Source organism: Narcine bancroftii, chromosome 3 (genome assembly GCF_036971445.1).
Source record: "Narcine bancroftii isolate sNarBan1 chromosome 3, sNarBan1.hap1, whole genome shotgun sequence".
Classification (NCBI taxonomy): Eukaryota; Metazoa; Chordata; class Chondrichthyes; order Torpediniformes; family Narcinidae; genus Narcine; species Narcine bancroftii.
Window position 1 is genome coordinate 162,118,425 of NC_091471.1, and position 17,320 is coordinate 162,135,744.

General features: G+C 42.9%; 1 protein-coding gene across 8 annotated transcripts in view; it reads right to left on the minus strand.

Moving 5' to 3' along the window:
* The window catches only part of pdlim5a (PDZ and LIM domain 5a), a 270,064-nt gene that overhangs the window by 154,138 nt on the left and 98,606 nt on the right, over positions 1 to 17,320 (minus strand). For all 8 annotated transcript variants that reach the window (XM_069925683.1, XM_069925688.1, XM_069925686.1 and 5 more), the window contains exon 3: positions 12,382 to 12,533. In XM_069925683.1, coding sequence (XP_069781784.1) covers positions 12,382 to 12,533 — 152 coding nt within the window. The remainder of the gene's footprint in view (positions 1 to 12,381; positions 12,534 to 17,320) is intronic.

Consider the following 17,320-nt stretch of genomic DNA (forward strand, 5'->3'; position numbering starts at 1 on the left):
TCATCTAACCTTCAGAGGCTTGGCTGTCAGTAAGGAAAGAAAACTAGTTCATGTCTCCTGCCTCCTGAAATTGATGTGCTTGTTTCTTTCAGCGAAATCCAAAAATACTTTAATTAAAATGACTGTGTGACCAACATTCTGTCCAATGAGATAAGGCTAAACCACCATGCTTCAACCAGCAGAGAAACAAAGACTATAGATGCAATCTGGAGGGACTCAGTGCCATAGGCAGCATCCATGGGCAGAAACGGCCGGTCAATGTTTCGGGTTGGGACCCTTTATAAAGTAGGAAGAGGTGATGTGGAGCCTAACAAGGTTGAAGGAAGCTGGAAACAGTTGGAACTCCTCCACCTCCATCTAGTTCCCATGTTTCCCCCTCTTCTTACTTTCCTTCCCTCTCAGTGTTCTCTTCCTCACCCATCTCTTCACGTCTCCCACCTTCTATCCAATAACCTGTCACTTCTGAGCCCCCTTCTTGAAGGGAATACAATGTTCCCACCAACTCTTGGGAACCATTGACCCATGATAGCTCAAGGCAGAGCAGCATATGGAAAGGCACTGAGAATAGAGTCCATGCATTGGGCTCACACAGTTTAAAGCTGCACTGAGATACAGTAGACGAACTGTTTTGCATGCCATCCAAGCAAGTCAACCTCAACATCATACAGCACGTAATGCAAAAATAAAAACAAAAGTGCAAGAGATAGTGCTACAGGGAAAAATTGTAGTTAAACAGTGCAAGTTGTCATCTTTGATAATGAGAGGCTCATTCAAGAGTCTAATATCAAAAAAGAAACGAGAACAAAACACAATAGTGCTGGATGAACTCAGCAGGTCACGCAGTATCCATTGAAACCAATAGTCAGTCAATGTTTTGGGCCTAAACCCTTCACCCTCTATATAATTGAATTTATTCTTGAATGTTGAAGAGCATTTTCAAACACGTGCATCTTCTGACAGTAGGCAGGTCGGAGGAGAGGGTGTGACCAGGGTGCAATGGGCCTTTTAATATATTGGCTGCTTTCCCGCAACAGCATGAGGTGTGGATGGAGTTGATGGAGGGGAGGTTGGTTTGTGTGATGGCCTGCACTGGATTCACAACTTGCGGATGTTTCCTTGCTGTCCAAGGCATCCCATGCTGTGATGCATCCGGACAGGACACAAGGCAAAAGGAGTGACTGACCTTACAAATCACCTGTCCTCCTGGGGGAGATTGTGGTTCCCACATTGGCCTCATTGCCAACCTCAGAATCTACAAAACCAGAGTAGAAGCAACACATCCTCAATCCTGAAAGATCGGCTGAGGAAGCAATTGTTCTGATTTGGAGTCACTGCACTGAGACATTAACTACTTTTCTCTCTCGACCTGTTGTGTAACGTCAGACTTTCTACTTTTTATTTCTGAATTTCAACAACTAAAGCTTTATTTTAAAAAACTTCGATATCTCAGCTGACAGAACCTCAACTCAGAGTCAAAAACATAATTTAGTTGACCAACTATGAGTGTCATAGTTAGATTGGATTAGATACCAATTAAGGGGAATATAAGAACACAGAATTAACTCCTTCCTGTCATGTGCCTCCAATGCTGTGAAGTCATAGAAAGCCATATAGCACCAAACAAGTCCCTCAGCCAATTCATCACCATTGTGGCCTAATACCATTTGCCTGCATTTGATTCATATCCCTCCAAAGCCCTTCCAATCCATCTGTACATCAAGCCATATGTCTTTTGATTGCCATGGCTATAGTTTGCTCCAGCAGCTCTTTCCAGATACCCTCTGAACAAAGAAGTTGCCCCTCAAGACTCTTTAAAAACTGAGCATTCACTTTATCAAGATTTAAAAAAATCTTAGCCCTCAGCTTCCTATAGTTCAGGGAAGAATGACCCAAACTGTCCAACCTCCCTCTAAAACTCAAGCCATTCTGTCCCAGCCATATTCTGAAGAACCACCCCTGCACCATTTCAATTCACTAGTGTCCTTACGTCAGAGTGATATTGCATAGTCTGGCCTTCAGTGACATGCTAACCAGACCAGAATATATATATGAATGAAGAAAAGCAAAGAAATGGCAGCACAAATGTGCAAATTTGATACAATCAAAGGTAAAAGAGTTATCTGAAGTAAACATACCAAAATGCTGGAGGAACTCAGCCAGTCTTTTCAGCATTTATTGGAGCCAACATTTCGGGCCTGAGCCCTTCTTCAAGGGGAAAAAAAGTCAGTAAAGGCAGAAAGAATTCAAACAACGGTGGGGGGGGGGGGGGGAGGAATCCAGACTAACAAAAGGTGTTATTTGGATATGTTAATTGGCTATGGCCTGAATTGTCAGCGACATATCTTTGGCTCCTATAGATGCTGAAAAGACCAGCTGAGTTCCTCCAGTATTTCAGTGTGTTTATCACAATCACAGCGTCTGCAGGCTATCATGTTTCAGAGTTATATGAAGAGAGTAGCGGTTGGCATAATGAACCTGGGTTTGAATCCAGCGCTGTCTGCAAGGAGTTTGTACATTCTCTGTGACTGTGTGGGCTTCCTCCAGATGCTCTGGTTTCCTCCCTCCCTTTAAAATGTACCAGGGTTGTAGGTCAATTGGGTGTAATTAGGCAGCACAGATTTGTGTTTCGAAGGGCCTGTTACCATGCTGCATGCAAGTCTAAATTTAATTCAGCACCAAATCTACCCAGACAAAAACAAAATAAGATGCAGACACCAATGGGGTGGGAAAAAAGGTAAGTTTAAGGATCAACCATATAGATCAGTGAAGTAGGTCAAACCCTCTTTATCACACATAAAACAATGGATATTCATGTTGGATCTACAATTTTTGGGCACGATGTAGGAGTTACCCATAGAACCATAGTACACAATACCAAATAAACAAGCCTTTTGGCCCTTCTAATTTGTGTTAAACTATTATTCTGTATCATCCCACTGACCTGCACCTGAATCATATCCCTCTATACCCCTCCCATCCAAGTACCTGTCCATATTTTTCTTGTATCAAAATTGAGCCCACATTCACTACTTCAGCTGACAGTTCATTTCATACTCCCACTCTCTGCATGTAGAAGATCCCCCCCCCCAATATTCCCTTGAAGCTTTTCCACTTTCACCCTTAACCTTCTAGTTTTTAATTGTGTTTACTGTACTGCACCCATCATCATCCAGCAGCAAGAAGAAAACAAGAAGTAAAGTGTATACAGAGAAGCAGGAGGGTCTCAGAAGATCAGGCAACATCCATAGACACAAACGGCCAGTCAGCGTTTCAGTTCAAGTGGATGGGAGGGATATGGAGGGATATAGTCTGGGTGCAGGTCAGTGGGATGAGGCAGAATAATACTTTGGCACAGAATAGAAATGGTGAAGGGCCTGGTTAGCTACCACAGTGTTCTACGTTTCTATGGGTAACTCCTATATCATCCCCCCAAAATGCAAATGCAACATCAATCTCCATTATTTTATGTGCGATAGAGAAATAAAGACATATGAGGGGGGTCAAGAAAGTTGGAGGAGGAGGGGCCGAGAGGTGACTGGATACCAAGAGATGAAGGTGGAAGAAGCAGAGAGTCAAAGGTGAGAGGAGACCAGTGGTTGTGGGGAGGGGCGGGGGGGGGTGGGGGGCAGGGTTAAGGTTAAAGGGGGAAATGAGAAAGGGAGAATGGGAGTAGGCCTGGAGAGATGGGTTAGCTGAAATTGGAAAACTAAATTGAATTTAAGAAATAGCGTGCATCTTGTTGTTTAAAAAGAACATTTTAAAAGACCTAGAACATAATTTATTAATTGGAAAGTATTTGATAATTTTGTTAAACTGTGGCACCTCATTTTAAGAATCTACTTTTGCAAACACTTGTTCTTTGAATATTTGTCAACAGCAGCAGCCTGGATCAGGGCAATATTATCTCATGTTATCAGGATACAGAACTTCAACTTTTCCTTCTATTTATAGACAGGCAGAATACCAGCACCATTCAAAAGGTCAAGAGGCGTACTTTCCTCAAGACTACATCACATGATCTCAACAAGCATCAGTTACCTGCTTGGAAAAGGGAACTTTCTTGAACAAGAAACAAACACTAAAGCTCAGAGTACCTACAATGCCACCCCCCCCCCCCCACCCCACCACCTTTTTAACTGTGATCACTGAGCTATATAATCGCTGGGCTACTCAGTGCCAGATGGTGAAATATTCATAGAAGAAGTCCTCCCTTCCATCCATAATTAAAATGATTCATCACATTCCCCCTCCCATTAACCGAATGAGTCCCTGTAAATTTACCCTTCTCCCGCAACCTTAAGAGGCTCCAAAACGTGTCCTCACACCTCCTGACACCTGACGTGTCCTCACACCTCCTTCCTCACCTCCGTCACCAACGTTCCCCCTTTCATCCTTAACCCATGACCTCTAGTTTTTAATCACTCCTAACTTCAGTGGGAAAAGCCTGTCTGCATTCATTCCCTTCATAACTTTGTAGACATTTTCCCACATTCTCAGCAATCTTCCCCAAATTCTACTGCTCACTATGGATAATTTAGAGTGGCCAATTAAAATCAACCAACCCATAAATCTTTGGGATGTAGGCAGAAACCCATGTAGTCATGGGAAGAATGTTAAAACTCCACAAAGACAGCAGAGGTCAGGATTGAACCTGGTCTCTGCCGTATTGAGGCAGTGGTTTCATTATCTTAGCCAACTTGCCAATTGACTGTAACTTGACTGATGTCTTATCCATCTATTGTGGTGAATACATGTTGTGTCCTGTTCACTCCTCCTAAAACCTGAGTGTTTATAAGCCTTCTAATTTCAGGATGAAAATGATATGATCTAATTTTATGAAATATCCATGTGAAGAATAAAACAATTCAAAGCAAAAATAGGAGAGTTGGTTTTGCATTCACTGGTAAGGATTGCAAATAATCCCTGCAAACAACTTGAAATGAGAATTCATGAGTTTTTATCTGAATATCCTCCTGGATCAGAATTCGGTAAAACAAGACAATGATATTTTCTTTTCAGAGTATTACTAATATTATTGCACATACCTTGGCCATTCTTTTCAATCTCTCCATTGGCCAATTGGCGACAGCGAATTTAATAAAAAAGAGAAGCCCAAGTGGAGTAGCAAGTGAGGAGAAGCCAGTATGTGAGAGCTTCTTTCGGATAAGCGAAGGTCAGGTAGGGGAGAATGACCTACCAGGGAAAAGCCATGGACCTCAGGTCTCTGGCATGGAGTCTGGGCCTGTGGCTAAGAAGGGAAGGGAAGAGGCGAGCTGTAGTGATAGGGGATTCCATATTTAGGGGGACAGATAAAAGGTTCAGTGGAAGAGATCGAGTATCCCGGATGGTATGTTGTCTCCTGGGTGCCAGGGTCCGAAATATCTCAGATTGAGTTCTCAGCGTTCTCAGGAGGGAGAGTGAGCAGCCAGATGTCATGGTCCATGTAGGGACCAATGACATGAATAGGAAGAGTGAGAAGGTCCTGCAAGGAGAGTTCAGGAAGTTAGGCACTAGGTTGAAGGACAGGATCTCCAGGGTAGTGATCTCAGGATTGCTATCCATGCTATGTGCAAGTGAGGTTAGAAATAGGAGGATGATGTCGCTAAAGACATGAAGTAGGAAGAGGGCTTCAGCTTTCTGGATCATTGGGCATTTTTCCAGGGAAAGTGGGACCTGTTCCGACAAGACAGGAAAGGGACTGGAAGGTTTGCTAGTGATGCTCCAGTGGGTTTAAACTAGGGAGAGGGGAACCAGTGCCAGAGCAGATAAAGGATTGGAGGAGGGAAAAGATGATGTTAAAATTGCATGTACCATTAGAATTCAATGGGTTGAATGTAATGGAAATGTTCTCAAGTGCATCTATTTATTTCAATGCAAAGAGCATTGTAGGAAAGGCAGATGAGCTTAGTGGAATTATGACTTTGTGACCATTTGTAAAACTTGGTTGCAGGAGGAGCAGGTCGGGCAGCTCAGTGTTCTGGGCTTCCCTTGCTTTAGAAACAATAGAACAGGGGGTATGAAAGGGGAAGAAGTGGCATTGCTCACAGTAGTGATCAGGCAGGACAGACCAGATGGCTCGTCGACTACACTATATGGGTGGAGCTGGGGAATGGGGAAATTATGATCACACTAATGAGTTTGTATTATAGACCACCCAATAATCTGCAAGAATTGAAGGAATAAATCATTAGAGAGATAGCAGACAGCTACAGGAACCTTAAGGTTGTGTTAGTAAGAGATTTTAACTTTCCACATATTGACTGGGTCTCCCATACTCTAAAAGGATTGGATAGTTTGGAGTTTGTCAAATGTTTTCAAGAAAGTTTTCTAAATCAAAATATAGAGGTACCAACTAGAGAGAGTACAATACTGGATCTCTTATTGGGGAATGAGACAAGACAGGTGACAGGGGTATGTGTAGGGGAACATTTTGAATCCAGTGATCATGATGCCATTAGTTTTAAGATAATTATGGAGAATGATAGTTCTGGGCTTTGGTTTGAGATTCTAAATTGGAGAAAGGCTAAATTTGATTAAATTAGAAAGGATCTAGAATGCATGGATTGGAATAAAATTGTTTTCGGGCAAGAATGAGTGTGATAAGTGGAGGACCTTCAAAGATGAAATTTTGAGAGTACAAAGTTTGTATGTTCCTGTCAGGATTAAAGGCAAGGTTGGTTGGCATAGGGAACCTTTTTTTTTAGGTTTATTGGGGATCTGGTTCAGAAGAAGAGAGTGCTGTATAGCAGATATAGGCAACACGGAGCAAATGAGGTATTTGAGGAGTATTAAAAAATGCAAGCAAAACCTCAAGAAAGAAATCAAGAAGGCTAAAAGGACATGAGGTTGCTTTGGCAGACAATGTGAAGGATTTCCACAGGTATTTTAAGAGCAAAAGGATAGTAAGGGGGAAAATTGGTCCCCTTGAAAATCAGGGTGGTCGGCTTCGTAAGGATCTTAAATAGTTTTTTTCTTGTATTCACTCAAGAAAAGGGCACAGAGTCATGGAAAGTAAGGCCACAAGCAATAAGGTAATGGAACATATACAGATTAAAGAGGAGGAAGTGCTTGCTGTCTTAAAGCAAATAAGGTGGATAAATCCCCAGGGCCTGACAAGATATTCCCTCGAATGTTGAGGGAGGCTAGGGTAGAAATTGCAAAGAATCGCTAGTTAGGTGAAAAGATAGACGGTAATGTGAATGAGATCAAGGCTCCCGAATCATATATTACCTTCTAGGTGCCAGGGTCAAGGTTGTCTCTGATTGAATCTACAACATTCTGAAGCAGTAGGGTGAGCAACCAGATGTCGTGGTCCACATTAGTACCAATGACATAGATAGGAGTAAGGATAAGGTTCTGAAGATGCAATATTGTGAATTAGGAAGAAAACTAAAAGGCACCACCTCAAGGGTGGTAATCTCGGGATTGCTGCCTGTGGCATGCGCGCCAGTGAGGGTAAGAATAGGAAGTTAGAAACATATGATATTACAGCACAAAAATAGGCCCTTCGGCCCTTCTAGTCAGTGCCTAACTAATTTTTGTGGCAGATGAATAAGTGGCTGAAAGGTTGGGGTAGGAGTTCAGATTTTTGGATCATTGGGAAGTTCTGACCTGTACAAAAAGGACGGACTACACCTGAACTGGAGGGGGACCAATATCCTGGTGGGCAGGTTTGCTAGAGCTGTTGGGGAGGTTTTAAACTAGTTTGGAAGAGGGATGGGAACCAGAATGTGCATACAGAGAACAGAGGAGATGTTATAAAGCACGTTCCAATGTGTTATAAGTTTGTGAGGAAGGACAGGCAGGGGAGGAAGCATAAGTATAGTCAGTTAAATGATTTGAAATGTGTCTATTTCAATACAATGAGAATTAAGAATAAAGGAGATGAACTTAGAATATGGATCAGTCCATGGAATTACAATATTGTGGCCATTACAGAGACTTGGCTGGTGGAAGGAAAGGATTGGTTGATGCAGGTACTGGGGTTTGGGTGTTTTAGAAGGAATAGGATAGGAAATCAAAGAGGGGTGGGGTGAGTAGCATTACTGGTAACGGATAGAATCACGGCTGTAGAAAGGGAGGATGCTGTAGAGTGAGTGTCAGAGATAAGAAGGGAGCAATCACTGTACTGGGAGAGTCTATACGCTTCTAAGTAGCCTTCAGGATACCGAGGAGTAGATAAGCAGGCAGATTTTGGAACGGTGCAGAAATTACAGGGTTGTTGTTATGGGAGACTTCAGCTTCCAAAATATTGACTGGCACCTCCTGACTGCAAGAGGGAGAAATGGGGCTGTATTTGTCAGGTGTGTCCAAGAAGGATTCCTGGCACAGTGTGTGGACCAGTCGAGTAGAGAGAGGCCATTCAAGATCTAGAATTGGGTAATGAACTTGATCAGGAGGTAGACATCTTGGTTGGGGGAGCATTTCAGAGAGAGTGACCACATCTCTACTATCATAACTATGGATAGGGATAAAAGCAGACAACATGAGAAATGTTTAATTGGGGAAGGGCTAATTATGATGGGATGAGGCAGGAGCTATGGAGAGTAAATTTGGAACAGATGTTCACAGGAGAAAGTACAGAATTAATGTGGAGGATGTTTAGGGATCGCTTGCTCTGGGTTCAAAAAAGGTTTGTCCCACTGAGTCAGGGAAAGGGAACCGTGGTTGACAAAACAGGTGAAGTAGCTAGTTAAGAGGAAGAAGGAAGTTTGCATAAGATTTACAAAGCAGGAAACAGGAAGGGCTCATGAGAATTACATGGAAGCTTAAGAAAGGACTTAGGAAAGCTCGAGGGGAGTATGAGAAGGCTTTGGCAAGTAGGATTAAGAAGACCTCCAAGGTGTTCTATGTGTATATTAATGACAGAAGGACATTGAGAATGAAGGTGAGGCCACTTAAGGATAAAGGAGGCAACATGTCTCTGGAGTTGAGGAGGTCCTAATTAAATACTTTGCTTCAGTATTCACCAGAGAGAAGGACATTGATCAACTTTGGATCAGTATAAAACAGGCTTGTGTGCTGGTCAATGTGGAGATTTGGGAAGAGAAAGTGTTGGATCCACTTAAAAACATTAAAAGTAATAAGGCCCCAGGCCCAGACACAATATACCTCAGTTGTGGTGGGACAGTAGGGAAGAGATAGTTGGGGCATTGGCTATGATCTTTGAGTCCACCTTGGCCACTGGGGAGGTGCTGAAGGATCAGAGAATGGCAAATGTGATCCCCTTGTTTAAAAATTATAAACTGGTGAGTCTATTGGAGAGAATTCTTAAGGATAGAATTTATGAGCATTTAGAGAAGTGGCTTTGCGAGGGGAAGGCCGAGCCTCATGAGCCTAATTATTTTTTTGGGGGGAAGGTAACAAAAGAAATTGATGAAGGTAGGGTGAGGTGTGGTCTATTTGGATTTTAGTAAGGTATTTGACAAGGTCCCCCATGAGAGACTCATTAAGAAATTCATGAGGCATGGGATCCATAGCTGTGTGAATTAAAAATTGGCTTGCATGGGGAAAGCAGAGAGTAGTAGTGGTTGGAAAGTATTCTGCATGGAGGTCAGTAACTAGTGGAGTTCCGTAAGAATCTGTTCAGGGACCCCTGCTGTTTGTTATTTTTATAATGACATGGATGAAGAAGTGGAAGGATGGGTCAGTAATTTTGCAGATGATATGAAGGTTACAGGATTTGTGGATGGTGCTGAAGGTTTGTCATAGGTTACAAAAGGATACAGACAGGATGCAGAAAAGTGGCAGGAGATCAATCTGGATAAGTGAGAGATGCATCTTGGAAGTACAAACCAGAAGGCTGAGTACAGGGTTAATGGTTGGATACTTAACAGTGTGGATGAACAGAGGGATCTTGGGGTCCAAATCCATAATCTCTCAAGGTTTCCCTGCAGGTTGTTAGGATAGTTAAGGCCTCTGGAATGCCGGCTTCGGTAGTCGGGGGATTGAGTTCAAGAACTGAGAGGTCATGTTGTAACTCTACAAATCTTTGGAGAGGCCACACTTACAGTATTGTGTTCAGTTCTGGTCACCTCAATATCAGAAATATGTGGGGGGCAGAGGAGATATACTGGGATGTTGCCTGGATTGGAAAATATATCTTTTGCGGCAAGGTTAGCAAAGCTGGGACTTTTCTCTTTGAATCGAAAAAGGATTAGAGGAGACTTAATAGAGGTCTACAAGATTCTGAGAGGCAGAGATGAGGTGGATAGCCAGAACCTTTTTCCTAGGCCAGGAGGAGCAAACATCAGAGGATATCTGTACAAAGTGAAGAGAAGGAAGTTTAGGGGAGACATCAGCGGTACATTTTTTTTTACGCACAGCGAGTTGTGGGTGCCTGGAATGCCTTGCCGGGGTGGTGATGAAGATTGAAACAATAGGGGCATTTAAGAGGCTCTTAGACAGGCACATGGATGAAAGTAAAATCAAGGGTTACGAGGAAGGAAAGGTTTATCATTTTTTTTTTGGTAGGGATATATCGGTCAGCACAACATCGAGGGTTGAAGGGCTGGTACTGTGCTGTAATATTCTATTAAAAATGTGCTTGTCTTGCAGCTCATGAACCTGCAAAATCGTAAAAGATTTGCAAGAACAAGGAAGTTACACCTTCCTGGAATATTAATACTCTTCCCAATTTTGTAACATGTTAATCCCACAGCTATTTTACAGACAATTTTTGTTAAAGAAAAAAATTAGACTCTTGACCTTGGTTTTACAATTATCCAAATTGGCCAAATTCCAAGCAGTTATACTGCATTGATGATCCCAGTACAGCTCAGGAAAGAGAATCAGGTTCCATTAAGGATTTTAAAGGACATGCAACACCAGCTGAACCGAGACATCTTCTGAGGCTGATGATCAAGTTACTTTCTACATTGGTTTTTAAACTGAGGATCTGGTCGTCTTACAGGGTTCAAGATGTCAGAAGAAGGCATTCCATCTTAATACTTAAAACATACAATGTAGAACAGACCTCTCAACACTTTGGAATCAGATTTGCTTTTATCATCGCTTCCACAACTGCTGAAATGATAAACAGGGTCATTTCATTTAAGTGTAGTATACAACTTTTCTCCAACATTTTTGTGTGCTGCACCAAACCACAGCATTGCAGATTTCTTGTTTACCACTCTTCATTTCAGTTGTCTGTTACAACAATGACAATGTTCCCTCCAATCTCCATACCTCCCTCCACCCACCCCTCTCTCGGCTACCTCAGCATCAGGGAAGAGCAAGCTAATTTCCTTTGGCCACTTCAACCAGCCATGGCTGGACACGAGCTTCTGAGTGACTTCGGCAGCCTACTATCTCCTTAGTGAAGAGTGCAGCCTTGAGATGGCAAATCCAGGATTTCCAAGGGAAAGATAGACACACAATGGTTAGGAAACTCTGGAGTTCTGTGCTCTAGAGCCCTATTGTTCTTGATCACTAGAGATAAATATTTTTTTTGAATGATCATGGAATTGAGGGCTAGGGAGAAGGGGAAGGGGGAACTGATGGAGAAGATATGAGATGAGATCTGGGGTAGATTAGCCATGACCATATTGAAAGACAGGTTAGGCGAGAGGAGCCAAGTGGCCTGTTTCTAGTCTTGTGTTCGCAGGGAGAGCTCACTGGATCATTCAACCAGAATGACCTCATATCACTATATCCAATCCCACACCACAGAATGCAATCTGATGAGAAGCAGTTCCAGGTTTCTGTTCCCAGTAGAGATAAAATGAGGCCACTCAGTACCTCCACCCTATCTACTTTTCCAATCGATAGTGATCTTGCAGATCGAGACGTTAAAATTATAATCAAGATGAAAGTCACATGAACAAACTTCACATTTACCTCAGTCATTTTTGCTATTATTTGCTTTGTTGGGGTAAATTCTTAATGGATTTTAAAAAAAAATATGTGGGTAATTTTAATTTATTTTTTCAAAATTTAGAGACACAGCACGTAACAGGCCCTTCCGGCCTATGAGTCCACGCCCTCCAACTACACCATTGTGAACTTAGAAAAAAAAACAACCACTTATTACATGTACCAATACACTCAAACCAAATTCTCTGCATTAACTTTATTTCAACTCTGGTGTGAAGCTTCGTATTTTCCCTGAATGTTTAGTACAAACATCCTGTCTGGGATGAACCTGGTCGATCTCCCACATCCCAGAGCCTGACTTTTCAATGCCATCTAAACTCAGACATCAGCAGCTGATCTGTCATGAAGGAAACATCTGGTGTCTCTTGCGGATTAGTTAGCAATGACTATCCCAACCCACGCCAATTCACCCAGACATGTCAATTTTCAAACGAAAGGTGGTCCTTCAGATTCACGGCACCAAGGGAAAGCTGCTGGGCACCAGAGATATGGATGGCGGGTGCTCACCTCTGCAAGCTAAGCTTCAGGGATCCGGTGCAAGCCTTGATCTTGTTCTGTGCTGCCAGATGAGCCATCCCATCGGTGCTGACCCCGTCAATGGACAGAACCACATCTCCGACCTCAATGCTGGCCTGGGCTGCTTTCCCACCTTCCAACAGCTGAAGGAAAAATGGGAGAAGGAGGTCAGCCACAAATGAGTTCTGGATTCAGCACCTTCAGTATTAAAGAAAATGTGTGCACAATGGAGGGACCTAATGAAGGCATGCAAGAATAAGGGCCAGTAAGGACAAAAACAATGAGGGAGTGCCATGTCTTGCACGTGACGCTTTCAAAACAGCCCATGTAACTTTAGAGCTAGTGAACTTGTATGGAAGCGTTGTCTCTATTGAAATATGAGCTTTGTAGCATTTAACACTTCCAGTACATTCAATGTGTTGATGGCCAGATAATCTAGTCTGTGAAGTTGAGTGAGGGGTCAGCATGGGCTGGTACATGTGCACTCATTTCTCTGTGTTCAGACTTTAACCCAGAGGTCTGTGACTCAGAGGCAAAAGTGCTGCTCATGGAGTTACTGGATTCATGCCTATCAGTGCGGGCATGAGGGAACATAAAAATCCAAAGTTCGTTGCAGGCCCTTCGACCCACAGTGTTGTGCTGACTCAATAACCTACTAAAACAATTTGCTGAGAAAACATTGTCTTCTCGGGTTAGCCATTTCAGCCCTGGGGAAAAGTCTCTGGCCATCCACATGATCAATGGCTCTCATCATCTTTATCACATCTCCCCTCATCCTCCATCACTCAAAGGAGAAAAGACCATCATGTACATTAAATGCAGTGACGCTCTTTCTTGCTGCAGGTGTGTAAGATAAATCAATTAGTATTATCATCATATGCCATGAATTAGAAGGTGACAATAAATATGACTGATCAATAAAAGGCATACTTTATGTAGAGAAGTCATCAGGTGATGTGGCATCTGGAGGAAGTAAAAGACGCTCAACAATTCAGGCCATTTGCCTTAGGAGTGCTGAATATCAGGGAGATGTCTGAATAAAAGAGGAGGAGAAGGGGCAGGAGGAGGAGGAGCACAGGCTAATAGCTAAGAGGTCTTGGGTGGATACAGGTGGGAGGATAGAAGAGAAAGAAGCTGAGGTGATGGGGGAAGAGGGCAGAGGGTTGAGAAGGAGGAGGGGAAGGGGGTGGGGAGCTGATAGGAGAAGGAGGGGGAAGGGGGCAGGGAGCTGGAGGAAGGGAGACAGGGAGGGGAAAGAGAGAGACCAGGGAAGCGGTGGAAAGGAATTTGAGAACTTGGTACTGACATCGCTCAGTCAGAGACGGCTGAGATAATATTCATAGTTGGAGTTTGTGCAAAAATTAAGTGATGGTTAAGGTTTGGATGGTATGTGGTAGTTCAAGAGCCTGACAGCTGTTGGGCAAAAAAAATGTTCTGGATTGTAGAATTGGCCAGAAATATTTCCAGGACTGTGTTTATGTTGCATATTGTTATCACAAGCAAGTTTCATACATTGCAATTTGCCAGACATTTTTGTGAACTCCTCCACCCGCTGACAATATTTGAACATCTAATCACTAGCCTAGCTTAGTTTCGAACTTGTTACATGAGAAGATTGACAGAGGACTTTATGGAAGGAGTCATAAAGTGGGGCAGAAGATCAAATCACACAGGATTACCTAAAACTCATGTTGTAATTCACACCTCCCTTCAATGACCATGAATGGATAACATAAAGGAGAAATCTCACCTTTGCAGACCACAAACCTCCTCTGCACCCACCCCCACCCCACTTTGCTTGAATCCAAAGTAGAGATGTATTGCTTATCGCTTTAATGGGAGAAAAGAAGTTTGTTGGGGAGCAACAGGAGCACGTCACTGAATTTCTTTGTTTCCCTGAATACGATTTAAAAGCATACGCAATGCCTGTCAATAATGGAGTTTGAGTGACCCAAGTGATAGATCTCACTAATGCACATATGAGCAATGAGTTCAGACAATGAACACCTGGGTGTAATGACACAAGAAGCAAAGCCTTTCCCAAATGGTCATGTTGCGTAAATTGTAGATAGCACAACGTCAGGCACTGAGTCAGTCCATCTGGCCTGCTCCAAGGGTCTCTTCCCAGGATGTGCAATGATGAAATGCTACACATCTTGGGGACGTTCAGGAGACTGCAGGTCCCGGAATCTGGAGCAAGAAATAAAATCATCTGCTGGAGGAACTCAGTGGGATGAGCAACATCAGTGGGAGTAAAAGAATGGTCAATGTTTCAGATCTGAAAGCTTCATTGAGAATGAATGAAAGACTGGTCCGAAACTTGATCAATTCTTCTCTCCCACTGGTGTTGCTCAATTCACTAAGTTCCTCCAGCAGTGGGTTTTTTTGCATAAACACCAAGGGATAAACATTGGAATATATAATCGTGACTAATAAGAAATACTCTACAGAGCACAGTGCCATATCGCTAAATTACAGGATGAAAGTTCTAGTTCGTTGATCTAAAGACACAAGTTCAAATTTCACCACAGCAACTGAGGAATTTGAATAAACATATTCTTCATCAACATTTACCAGGAAACTGATGGATTTTTGAGAAAATACAGTGGTTCAATAGGTTCCCTTCAAGAAGGTAGTGCCACTCTCATTGGATCCAGACAGAATGAGTCCAGATGCAACAATGAAGCTGGCTCTTATCTGCCTCAATCCAGAGACAATTGGGGATGGACAATAATCTATTGTCTATTATCTTAAACAACTCACATCACCCTGGTCACAATCTCTTCTCTCTGCTCCCTTCAGAGAAAAGATACAGATGCCTGAAGTTAAACAAGAAAGGCTGCAGACGCTGTGGTCAAGCTTGACACACAAATGTGCTGGAGAAGCTCAGCAGGTCCCGCAGCATCCATAGGAAGTAAAGGGAAAGCAACATTTCAGGCCTGGGCCCCTCATCCAGCTCCTCTAGGTTCAAGAACAGTTTATTTTTCCCAAACAGCTATCAGGCTCTTGAACCTCTCCCTACTACCTGAACCCTAATCATAAACTATTCCTTATCTTTATCTATCTCATGGCATATTTTGGAAATTTACTTTACACTGTGGCAGCGGTGTACTTGTGTGGCTGCAGCAGGAATTTTGGAGCATCTGCCCATTGAACTTCTTTTATTGTCATGTACATTGCAGTTTCCCCAATCCAACTCGACTTGAAATTTATGTTCCCGTGGTTTTTCAAATTATCACCATAATAAAAAGTCTTGAATGCAGCTCAGCAATCATTTTCACAAGGAACACAAGAACTGGAATCTTGAGCAAATACTGAGAAGGCGGATGGGTCAGCAGGTCAGGTGCCACCTGGACAGACAATACTTTGTCTCAGGACCCTTTTCTCATATCTAAATCCAGGGAGAGTAGGTCCATCTCTCTTCACAGATGCGGCCTGACTCACTGTGCCCCTCCAGTTTCTGTTTGTTCAAGATTACAGCATATGTAATTGTTGTGTTTCCCTAATTTATTAATCCAAGCAAACACATTGAACATAGAATATTACAGCACAGCACAAGCCCTTTGACCCACGATGTTGCATTGATATGCAGTAAACCTACTCAGGTTCGTGATACATCCTTGCCTCTTATGGATGCTGCAGGGCCTGCCGAGTTTCTCCAGCATTTCTGTGTATTTACTACTATCACATTGTGTGCAGACTTTCTTGTTTCACTTGGATAATCACTTAAGGGTTCTGCACTGTGAGCTTGGAAATGGGATTTACTCTCCTTTTTATGTCTTGCACAGACTTGCGTAATCTTTGAAAATCTGCCCTTAACCTTCTGCATTCAAGAACTCCAATCCAATCAGGGAGGAGATTATAGAGTTTCAAAAGTCTGCAGACTGCTATAATCTGAAAGAAAGAAAGAAAATCTCTCATTCCTGATATGGAGTCGTGCTGCAAAATATCAACAATCTCTTTCACAAAGGGATTTTTTTTTTGAAGGTTACCATCCTCCACCTCGATCTGCTTCCACTACTTCCATTTTTTTCCTTGTGAAATACAGAAGTCTGTAGATCCTGTGTTTGTAGTAAAAACACAAACACTGGAGGAACTCAGCAGGTCTTGCAGTGTCCATAGAAAGTAAAGATATCTGACTAAAGTTTTGGGCCTGAACCCTTCATCAAGGTATAAGCACAAAGCAGACAGGCTTCGAGTAAAAAGGCTGGGTGAGGAGAAACACAAGCAAAAAGGGAAAAGGCATTTGGAAGTAGATAGGACGACAGGAGAGGAAGGATGACAAGTGGCTGAGGAAGTAAGTCTGATGAGTACGTGGTCGTAGAGCTTGAGATCAGCAGGGAGTGCAGAGGGGGAAGAGTGAGAAAGACTCTCACAGTGCAGAGAGGAAGACAAGGAACAGGTCGACTCAAAAAAATGGTACCAAAATTACCAAGCATCCAGTTGAGAGATCTGGAGCCCTGAGAAGGTATGATCCTAAACAAAAATAAAATGAGCTCCTGGAAGTAAATATATACTTTATATAACAAAGATAAAGATATACAACCAATGTTTTTGACTTGAGCCCTTCATCAAGTCATGAACAAAACATAGGCAGGCACCCGAATAAAATGGTTTGGGGTGGGGGGAGGAGGACAGGGGATAATAGGTGGATAATGGAGGTAGGGCACACCAGCAAATAGAGGGGGATGGTTCTATGAATGGAGAGCGAAGGGGGTGGAGAGCTGGAGGAAAGAAGACAGAAGGAGAACAGGGAGTAGGCCAACAGAAACCAGAGGTTGATGTTTCATGTCATTGGGTTGGAGAGTACCCAGACGGAAAATTAGGTGTTGCCCTCCCAATTTACAGGTTGCCTTGGTTTGACAGTACATGAGCCCATGGACAGACATGTTAGCATGGGAATGGGATGCAGAATTGAAATGGTTGGCCA